The following is an 11164-nucleotide window of genomic DNA, read 5'->3' as shown; positions in this document are numbered from 1 at the left end:
CCTGCACGACGGGTGGGTCCTGGCGATGCCATTCTACCTGCTCCACTGCATCCTCTGTGGGCTGGGCTTACCCCCATGCCTAGGCTCCCAATCAAAGACTGAAGTCTAGGGGAGGAAGGGCACGTGTGGCTGCAGAAACGCTCCCCTGGAGAGTGGACGGCCCAGCCTTCCGAGGCCAGGGAGCCCGTTCCTATAGCCCGGAGGGCTTCTCTCTGTCAGGAAATGCCTTCCGGCCTTCAGGAGGACCGAGGGCCTTCGATAGGCATCAGAGCTAGGCGTCGCAGAGCTAGAGAGGCCATGGGGCGACCTCCCGCGGGTCCGAGGGTTCTAGTTCCCGTGTTTCTCACAGTTGACATCTTTCCAGACAGGGATGGGGAGCTCTCTACACAAAGCTGGGGTGTCTGAGCCTCCGAAGCTGGAGGCGCGCGTGGCCCAGGAGCGGTGAGGGCCTCTGCCACCGGCGCGCAGAAGAGCCTGCGGCGACCGCAAATCCCCGGCCCTTCGGCTCTCCACCCTCCCGGCCTCCGCCAGCCCCGCGCGAGCCCGCCCCGAGTGGGCGTGGCCTCCGCGCTGGGGCCTGCGGGGGTGGGGCCGGGGCGGCTCCTGACGGGCGGCGTCGGGAGGGGGTCCGGCACCGCATAAAGCCGCACGGGCCGCGGCGACCGGCAGTCGTTCGGGCCGGTCGCGCTGCAGAGAAGCTGCTCCGATGCTTCGGAGCTGCCATGGGCGCCCCGCACTGGTGGGACCAGCTGCGGGCCGGCAGCTCGGAGGTGGACTGGTGCGAGGACAACTACACCATCGTGCCTGCCATCGCCGAGTTCTACAACACGGTGCGGGCGCGGGAGCCGGGCCTGCCGGCGGGCGGGCGGGATCTGCGGGCCTGGCGGCTCCGGGAAACCGGGGTGCACGGACTGCGCGCTGTCCCGGGCGCCCTCGCCGGCGTCGCTCCGCAGCCTCCTCAGCGCGCGGCCCGAGCGGTCTCGGCTACTCCGGGCTCCTCTGCTCCTGTCATTTCCCTCGGATAGATCCTCTGTGGTCCTGTTTGGCTCCCACGACCACCCGTTCTTCCAGTCTGGGCCAGTTGGGGGCGCGGACAGCTACGGGGGCAGCTCTCTTCCTCCCCTCTACATCTTTGTGGCGTCACGCACCTGGGTCTCATTGTGCGTTTTTGCGCTCAATAACCTGCTTTGGGCGCCCGGGGAGAGGGGAGTCCTGGCCAGGTCCAGGGGCTAGGCTCACGCCCACTACCGACTTGCCCCGCCCCCTAGAATGTGACAACACTGATCCAGTTTTTTTTTTTTTTTTTTTTTTTTTTTTTTTTTTTTTTTTCATCCAGTTTTTTTTTTTTTTTTTTTTTTTTTTTTGTCTTTTTGTCTTTTTATGTAGACCAGGCTGGCCTTGAACTCACAGAGATCCGCCTACCTTTGCCTCCCAAGTGCTGGGACTACAGGCGTGCGCCACCACGCCCGGCTTGATCCAGTTATTTTTGTCTGGAATCAGGTTAATTACTATGAGTTGTTTCTTGTTTTGAGTGTCCAGTTTTGAGCCAGTCCCTGGAGGGAGTGATAACCAGCAGGAATAACTTGCCTAGGTAGATGTGGGAAAGTGGAAACTTACAGAATCCCGGGGTTTAGTTTCTGTGGGAGGGAAGGGTTGTCCCTAGAAGAGGAAACGTCTGCTTTGTCTCTGTGCTGGTGGCTCAGCACTCTGGTACCCAATGTGACTTTGCGTGGTCATTTCTCTAGCTTATCTTTTCTCTGTTCAAACACATAAAACAGGAACTCCTGGTTTGAGTCATTGTGAGTTTGAGATTGTTATTTAGGATTTTTTTCCCCTGTGGATTTCTGGAAAGAATGTTCTCAGCAAGAATCAGGTATTATTGCCTGGACAGACTTCTAGTGTCCTTCTAGTGTCTTTATTTTATTCTCCTTCCCCTTTTCTGCCCCACCTCCGTGTCCCCCCTTTCTGTTATTCTTATGAGAGCTGCCGTGCCCCCATGCTGGTCTTAGGCTACCAGACAGAATTCTCCACTTTTCCTCACCTCCGTGCTAAAGTGCTACCTTCCACATCCAGTTGCTCAAGGAAACTGGATCTTTGACATCCACTGACGCAGGGAAAGATCCAGTTAGTGGAAGCGGCCATTACACAAGCTGGTGGAGCGTGCTGCCTTCGGGTACATACAGGCACAGCAGAGGAGGTGGAGCAGGGTGGGGTACTTTCAGCAGGGAGAAGCACCAGAGGCATCAGGTGGAGAATGCTGTGACATACTAAGGATTTCTCCAGAGTTAAAGGAATGACAGATTGGTGGCAGGCCCTTACACACCCAGCATGGTAGCTGCCTGTGGAGCCTCTGGCCTTGTGGAGAGGGTCATCTCTGTCTTAAAGTCTCCCAAAGCTGATCAGAACCATCCTTGACCCCCAGTGCTAGAGAAGAGAGAGAGAGAGAGAGAGAGAGAGAGAGAGAGAGAGAGAGAGAGAGAATGAGAATCTCACCTTCCTTCCTCTGCTCCCTTCTCTCTTCTCATCTTCTTGCTCTCTATCAGGGGTCTTCTTAGGCTGGCCTAAACCTGAGGCCCTCCAGTCTCAGCCTCTCAATTAGCCTGTGTGTATGGCTGTTTGTCTTTACTTTCAAGGCACACTGGAGCTGTATATAGTGAGCACCAAACACTTTTTTTTAAAAAAAATGAAGAGCTTTAGTGTTTGTGGTTGCTTTGGTCCTGATAAGTAGCTGGTTTTGCGTATAGGTCTAAAGAATTTAGCAAAACCTTTTCCACCTTTCTGCTCCCACGCTCGGCTCTGTGATCTGATACTGTCAGAGGGCTTCCCTGAGCCTTTCTTATTCTTGTACTGAGAAAGCCAATGAGTTGTTACTTGATGATAAGCATCTCCTTGGACTTCTTGAAAAGGCAGCAGGCTTAATTATCCATTTGTTTTGTTTTAAGACACAGTCTGTATAGCCCAGGCTGAGTCTTGAACTCACTATGTAGCCCATGTTGGCCTTGAACTCTTCGAGATCCTTCTGCCTCAGCCTCCAGAATGCTGGGATTGTAGGGGTGTGCTAGCTTCATTATGTATTTCATAAGAAACTAGAAATCATTACCAACTTTAACTGTTTTGAGAAACAGTTAAAGGAATTGACAGTTGAATCAGGAGAAAACTGCAGAAGGAATCTTTGAGTTTTAGGAGGTTGTACTCACTACTTTAACTTCAGTTATTACCAGCTACTGTTAGTGATTTGCTGTATGTTGAAACTCCACTGGGTACTCTGTGACCACCCTAGACAGTGAGTGCCATTTATTCACTAGACTAAGGAGAAAAATCATAGCCTGTTTAGTTTATATCACTTGTTGAAGGTCAAGAAAATGGCAGAGATAGAGTTAGAACTTGGTTTCATTACATAGTCCTGACTGGCCTGGAACTCGGTATGTTGACTAGGCTAGCCTAGAACTTCCAGCAGTCCTTCAGCCTCAGCCTCCCAAATGCTGGGATTGTAAGCATGTGCCACTGTGCCTAGCTGAGCATGTTCACTTTATTTACTTTTTTTTTTTTTTTGTCTTTTTGAAGCAGGGTCTCCCTGTAGCCCCAGCTGTCCTGGAACTCACTAGGTAGACCAGGCTGGCCTTGAACTCACAGAGATCTGCCTGCCTCTGCCTCCCAAGTGCTGGGACTACAGGTGTGCACCACCATGCCCAACTTATTTTCTACACACACACACACACACACACACACACACACACACACATATACATATATATTTGAGATAAGGTCTCATGTAACCCAGACTGACTTCAAACTCCCTCTGTAGCTGAGGATGGCCTTGAATTCCTGGTCCTATTGCCTCTGCTTCCCAAGTGCTGGGATTATAGGTGAATAGCAATACCTGGCCTGAAAATGTTGACTGTAAATGCTGGTCCTTATTGCTAAATAGCTCACCAGGGAGTGTCTGCTGATTTCCTTCCACTGTTTGGCTGTTGCCTCAGTCCTTGTTATTCTTTGCTTCAGATAAGCTGGAGCATCTCTTCCAATAACTCATCATTTCCATTTACTCACCCAGGATGCTATTTCTTTAACATATAGCTTTGACTGGATTGAGCTCCTTTTTTTTTTTTTTTATATTTTATGGGTTGTTTGGTTTAGTTTTTTTTTTATTATTTTTATTTTATGTATATGAGTGTATTGCCTGCATGTATGTAAATGCACCCATGTCGTGCAATGCCCACGGAGGTCAGAAGAGGGCATTGGATCTCTTGGAACTGGAGTTACAGATGGTTGTTAGCCACCATGTGGGTGCTGGGAATCGAATCTGGGTCCTCTGCAAGAGTAGCCAGTGCTCTTAACTGCTGAGCCATCTCTCCAGCCCGTTTGAAATTTTTTTGATTAAGAACATTTAAAAAGATTTGTTTAATTAATTTGTGTGTGTGTATATTTGGGGGTATTTGCATGTCATGTACATATGGAAGTCAGAGGACAACCTGCAGGAGTCGATTCTCTCCTTTGTTCTGTGGTGTGAACTCAGGTCCTCAGATTTGGCAGCAAACGTCTTGCCAGGACAGTTTTCCTGATTTATTTTATTTTATTTGAGTGTTATGCCTTCATGTGCAACTGTGTCATGCAATGCCTGCAGAGGCCAGAAGAGGGCACTGGATCCTCTGGAACTGGAGTTACAGATGGTTGGTAATGTCCATGTGGGTGCCCGGATTGGAACCCAGATCTTCTGCAAGAGCATCTGGTGCTCTTAACCCCTGAACATCTCTCCAGCCCCTGATTTTCCTGTATTTAAAGCTGGAAGTCTGAGCTGGCGTGGGGTATGCCTTTAATCCCAGCACTTGGGAGGCAGAGGCAGGTGGATCTTTGTGAGTTCGAGGCTAGCCTCGTCTACATAGTAAGTTCCAGGCCAGCTGGGGCTACAGGGAGAACTTGTCTCAAAAAGGCAATTAATTAATTAATTAATTAATTAAAGCTGGAAGTTGTTTGTCCTGGGAAAAGCCCTGGTTCCCAGGCACATGGGGCATTGCTGGCCATCCCAAAGGCAGGAAAAGAACAGTGCAATGCAGAGAGCTAGGGACTGTCATACAGTTAGAATGCAGACAACCCACTCATCCAGGGTGAAAGCTCCTGAACTCACTGTGGTTTGGCCTGTACTCACTCTTTCTCTGGGAAAGGCTCACTCACACACAACAGAAGGAGATTGCAGTGTGTTCTTTGGGAAGAAATGCTATTTAGGAATTCATAGAATAAGGCACTTCTAAAGGAAACAATACAGTTTAGAATTGTGATTTTTCTCTTAATTCAAAAAAAAAAAAAAGGTCTGCAGACTTGTAGCAAACCAATTCTTCAAGGGATAATTCACAATACATTCTAAATAAGCACCCGAAGGTTGAACTATTCTACAACCTTCTCAGTAGAGATGGAGCCACAGAGTCTGTCTTTTAACTATAATTTATCTGCTTTTCTGTTTTTTTATTCTTTCCTCTTTTTGTTTTGAGGAAGATCTCCTTCTAATTTGGGCTTTTCCTTTCCATATATTGATGTCTGTAGAAGGAACAGTGGTGGTCAGCAAGGCTTGGAGGATGGGCTCTATAGAAGTGCAAACGTGTATCACAATAGTGCTTCTAAATGTGCTTTTTATGTGCATTTAAAAATAATGTTAAGGCTGGCCAAGGTGGCCCATGCATTTAATCCCAGCACTTGAGAGTCTATGGCAGGAGGATTGTCATGATTTGAGGCCAGCCTAGGCTATAGAGTGAGTTCTAGGCCAGCTTGGGCTACAATGTGAGACACTGTCTCAAAACCTAAAAAAGTAAAATAATAAAAATAACGTTTGAACTATAATAATTTTACTCTAGGTACAGGAAACGAACTCATGCATTTCTGAATACTATATAAATACATTTATGTGCCAGAGTGTCCACTGACTGTGGGAATATAAGAGTATATTGCCATTTAGTGGACAGCTTGTCAGTATACATTTGTATTTGGCTGGAGCAAGGCAGACTGATAAACCTGAGGCAACAAAGATTCACTAGGGAAAAAGTCAAGACGCAGTATAGAGCAGGGCTTGTTGCACACCCGTAACCCTAGTACTTGATAGATGGAGGCAGGAGATAGTGAGTTCAAGGCCAGCCTGTGCTAAATAAGACTCTGTTTCAAACAAATAAGCAACACCCCCAAGTGTATTATATTTCCCAGTATTGTAAGGAGAACTTTAAGTTGTTCTTCCCCCTGAGAAACTCCTGCTCTCTGCAGCACTTACAGCAGGATAACTAAGTCCATACTCACTAGAATGGAAAGGCTTTCAGGATGCTAATGTTGCAGTATGGGGTATATCTGTTTGTATTTACATAAATGCAAAGTGACTTGAGGACTTTGCATCTAGAACAGGATTCACCTCTGGGGAAGAGGTAGAAAGGAGGTCTTAACTCTTCCCTTTCTCAGGAGAGCTTTTTCTTGAACATGAGGCAGACTGATCAAGCCCCTGATGCCATCACAACTCCAGGTTCCTGTTCCCTTTCTCTCTTTGCTCCCTTCACGGTCTCTCTCTTCATTTCCTTTTCTTTGCTCTATGCTGTGAAACTCAAGTTTAATCATGGAATGGGTTATATGTGTACAGCGTGATATCATTCATAGTTCTTAGATACCAATGAAGGAAATAAGTCAGGGAATTAAGATGTGAATGGGAGAGTTGGAGGTGAAACTTGGGTGGAGTGGTGGGAAGAGCCAGCTGGCTTTGGAATTTGGCTGGACTTGGAACCTTTCTGGGTCCTCATTTCCTCTTATAAAACAAGGGATGGTTTTGAAGACCTTTCAGTTTAACCCTGAAGGATATCTTATTCTTTCGATGATTCCACTGGAAGTTAAAAGGTTGTGATCTGTGTATCCTTGCCCCATTCCTCCTTATCCTACTTCTTTTTTTTTTTTTTTTTAGTACCCAGAGCCTCATGGGTGCTAGTCAAGTGCCATACCACTGAGCTGCATCCCCACTTTCTAATGCATGAGAATTGATTCTATTTCCAAGCCTGGGACATCAAAGACAAGTTTTTCATACTCTCACTCAAGGTCATCAGTATCATAAAGATTTTATTCTCCTATTATTTTATTATTCTTTTTTCATTCTATTTTTTCCCCACTCTTCCCTTTCTAAAAACTATTATTCCCAAGGGATTGGCCCCTGACTTCCATTTACTGAAACATTTCCTCTGTGTGTGTGTGTGTGTGTGTGTGTGTCTGTATGTGTGCGTGTGCGTGCGCGCATGCGTGTGTGTGTGTGTGTGTCTATGTGTGCACGTGCACTTGAGTGCAGAGGCCAGAGATCAGAGCTGGCTGTCTTCCTCAATCCCTCTCCACTTTATTAAACATTTATTTTTATTTTTATATGTATGAGTGTTTTGCCTGCATGTATGTAAGTGCACCCATGTTGTCAGTGGCTGAGGCCAGGACAGGATGTCAGATCCCCTGAAACTGGAGTTGTGGATGGTTGTTAGCCACCATGTGGGTGCTAGAAACCAAACCTGGGTCCTCTGCAAGAGCAGCCGCTGCTTTAACTGCTGAGTGGTCTCTCCAGCTCCCATTTTATTTTTCAGATATATTTCTTACTGAACCTAGAGCTCACCAATTTGGCTAGACCAGCTGGTGAGCAAGCCCAGGATCCTCCAGTTTCTACCTTCCCAGGATTTGGATTAAAGCATCAAGCCCAGCTTTTTACGTGGGTGTTGGGGTGCTGGGGATCCAAACTTAGGTTGTCATGCTGTGTGGCAGGCACTTTCCTGACTAAGCCATCTGCCAGCCTCCCCTGAAGCATTTTATTGTGCTATGTACCAGTGTGATTTGTTAGGTCTGGGGGAAAGTCCTCCTGTCCTACTCTCTCCACCTGAGTTCAACCCAGGTTTCCTTTGAGCTGTCCTCTAAGCGACCTTTCTGTGTTTTCCAATACAGATGGCTACACCTTTCTTCTGGAAGCCTTCTGCCAATGCCTTTGAGTTTCTATCTTTACTCATCTTGGACTGTGGCCCTGGCTAGCCTAGAACCAGACTGACCTCAAACTCACAGAGATCTGCCTGCCTCTGTTTCCTGAGTGCTGGGATTAAGGGATGGGCCACAACACCTGGCCCCAGCCCTCTTTATTTGTGTGCATTCAGGCACATGGCATCATGGCATCACATGCATGTGGAGATCATACAACTTGGAGGAGTTGGTTCTCTCCTTCTACCACGTGGGTTGTGAGGATCAAACTCAGGTTGTCAAATTTGGCAGCAAGCCCCCTTTCTTACTGAACCATTTTACCAATCCCCTCATTTGATTCTTTTTTTATTTTTTTGGTCTTTTTTGAGACAGGGTCTCCCTGTAGCCCCAGCTGTCCTGGAACTCGCTATGTAGACCAGGCTGGACTTGAACTCAGAGATCCGCCTGCCTCTGCCTCCCGAGTGCTGGGATTAAAGGCGTGTGCCACCATGCCTGGCTCTTTTGACTTTTTTATAGTCAGACAAGGTCTTACCAACTTGCCCAGGGTGACCTTAAACTCACTTTGTAATCTAGTCAGACCTGGAACTTGAGATCTGCCTGCCTCCCTTCCCATGTAATTGGGATTACAGGCTGAGCCTCCAAGCTCTGTTCTCTTTATTTTTAAAAGTATTTTTTTTTGTTGTAGACACCTCCCACCTTGTCTCCAGGGACCCTGCCCATTAGACTTGGCTGTTTTCTTCACATTCTGTGCATGGGCTTGGATTAGAAGCCCCTTGCTTCACAGCAAGAGATGATACTTGCAAAGCTGAATCTCAAGCAGAGTATAATAACTGCTGGCAAGAACTGGAACCCTTGTACAATCTTGGTGGGAATCTAAAACAAAACCGAAAATTCTCAAAACCCTGCCATTGAACATAGAATTACCAAATCACCCAATATCCAAATCTGTTTAAGCCACATCATTTATAATATGAGAAATTTCTCACAGTTCCAGAGGCTGGAAGTCTATAATGGAGGAGCCCCAGATCTGTCGTAGGGGAAGAGCTCTGCTTCATAGACACTGCGGCCTGTTCTTTTCTTTTTAACTTTTTTGTTTTTTTGAGACAGGGTCTCCCTATAGCTCCAGCTGGTCTGGAACTCACTATATAGACGAGGCTGGCCTTGAACTCACAGAGATCTGCCTGTTTCTGCCTCCTGAGTGCTGAGATTAAAGGCTGGAGAGATGCTTTACAGGGCTGTCTCTGATCATACATGCTTCTAAGCACAGGACATGTGGCTGTCCCAAACTGAGACTTGCTGTATGTAGGAAATTTATACTACTCATAGCCTTGGTACGAATGAAAGAATGTATAATATTTCATCAACACCATTTTTTATTAATACTATTTTATTTTTATTTAGTTACTGATTTACTGTTTGAGTTGCCTTAAATTCAACTTATCAAACTCAACAACCCTCCAGCCTCAGCTTTCCAAGAACTGGGATATAGGCATATGGTATCTTGCTAGGCTAACGATACTTTAATAGTGGTTTACATATTCAAGCAACAATATTTTCTTTTCTTTTCTTTCTTTTGAGTCAGGGTCACCCTGTAGCCCAGCTGGCCTAGAACTTGCTGTGTAGACCAGGCTCACAGAGATCCTCCTGCCTCTGCCTCTGGAGTGCCAGGATTAAAGGTGTGTACCACCATGTCCAGCCTCAAGCAATAATATTTTCAATATATTACATTAGATAAAACATTATTAAAATTTGTTTTAAGTTGAATGCCTCCTGGAGACATAGTAGGTTTACATACAAATACAATCTGCAAGATAAAATAAAATTCTTTCTTACCTCTTTTTTCCAAGTCTCATGTGATCTTGGCTCACCTTCAGTTTCTTCTATAACTGAGTCTGGCCTTGACCTCTGCCACTGAGCCCCACCCCCACCCCTGATGATACTGTTTATAGTTGCTCCTATGATCAAAAGAGCAGCATGGAGCCCTTAAATGGTCATTAAAGATGTTTTAAGTTTTCCTCACTGTGTATCTGCAATTCTGAAAAGGCCAGAGCTTGAACAAGATGTATGGCCACCTTCGTCCCAGTTTGCAAAGGGCACACTTGGAACAAGCTGCTTTTTACTTAATAGTCATCATTTCCATTTCCCATTCTCTTCCTTCCAGATCAGCAACATCTTGTTTTTCATTTTACCACCCATCTGCATGTGCTTGTTTCGTCAGTATGCGACGTGCTTCAACAGTGGCATCTACTTAATATGGACTCTCTTAGTTGTAGTGGGTAAGTGGATTCATGTGGGAATGGACTCAAAGGGCGGAAGTGGGGTTTTGCACATTTCCTGTCCCCTTTGAACATAATGTTTTGTAAATCAAAGTCACTCTGACGTCTTTGCTCCCCTGACACCAAAGAAGGACTCTTTTGAATGCCCCTAGATAACAAAGCTGCCTGTAACTATCACACTACTGCACTCAGACTGCATCTGTGGGCCGTTGGTGGTGTGCCAGTGCAGTTGTTTGAAAACCTCTGAAGAAAGTCATGTGGAACAATTGAACTCTGATGAGATGTGGTTCCAGGGGACTGACAGTGAAAAAAAATGTTTAGATGGCTGGTCCCTCATTGTTCTGTGAAATACTTGTGTAATTTCCATTTCCTCTCCCAGGCAGTTTGGGAATTCTTAACAGTGAGATAATGTTGACTTTTATTTATTGCCTGTTCTCAGGAAGGCTCAGAGTATTAAGACTGAGAATGCTTAGCAGGAATTCTTACTGTTGTGATGTGCTGATGTCCGAGTCCAACTTGAAACCCTCTTTCTAGCCTCTGGAGAAGGGCTATCCTGAAGCACTGTATTAACCTTGTGTCTCTGTTCTGTGGTAACTTTTTTGTTGGTTGTAATTTATTCTAGGAATTGGATCTGTCTACTTCCATGCAACCCTTAGCTTCCTGGGTCAGATGCTTGATGAACTTGCCATCCTTTGGGTTCTGATGTGTGCTTTGGCCATGTGGTTTCCCAGAAGGTATCTGCCAAAGATCTTTCGCAATGACCGGTAAGCTTGTGCCAGACACTTTTGCATGTTACCTGTGTAACATACCATCAAGAAAACAAGCACATGATTGAGTTCAGCTACTGAGGGTTGTACTGTATACTTGTTTAGTGTCCACCAATTTCTACGATTTGGTAGTATAATGAAGCTGACAGATATAAGAATTTT

At 46.2% G+C, this 11164-nt stretch overlaps 1 protein-coding gene across 2 annotated transcripts in view; it reads left to right on the top strand.

Annotated features, from left to right (window-relative positions):
• Window positions 1-633: 633 nt before the first annotated feature.
• Window positions 634-11164, top strand: part of Acer2 (alkaline ceramidase 2) — a 43722-nt gene continuing 33191 nt past the window's right edge. For both annotated transcript variants that reach the window (XM_008845532.3, XM_008845531.3), the window contains exons 1-3: window positions 634-830; window positions 10121-10235; window positions 10858-10999. In XM_008845532.3, coding sequence (XP_008843754.1) covers window positions 723-830; window positions 10121-10235; window positions 10858-10999 — 365 coding nt within the window. In that variant the 5' untranslated portion in view covers window positions 634-722. The remainder of the gene's footprint in view (window positions 831-10120; window positions 10236-10857; window positions 11000-11164) is intronic.

This window comes from Nannospalax galili, unplaced genomic scaffold (assembly GCF_000622305.1).
Source record: "Nannospalax galili isolate Female #2095 unplaced genomic scaffold, S.galili_v1.0 scaffold1082, whole genome shotgun sequence".
NCBI classification, from domain to species: domain Eukaryota; kingdom Metazoa; phylum Chordata; class Mammalia; order Rodentia; family Spalacidae; genus Nannospalax; species Nannospalax galili.
This window is presented reverse-complemented; position numbering and strand designations above follow the sequence as displayed.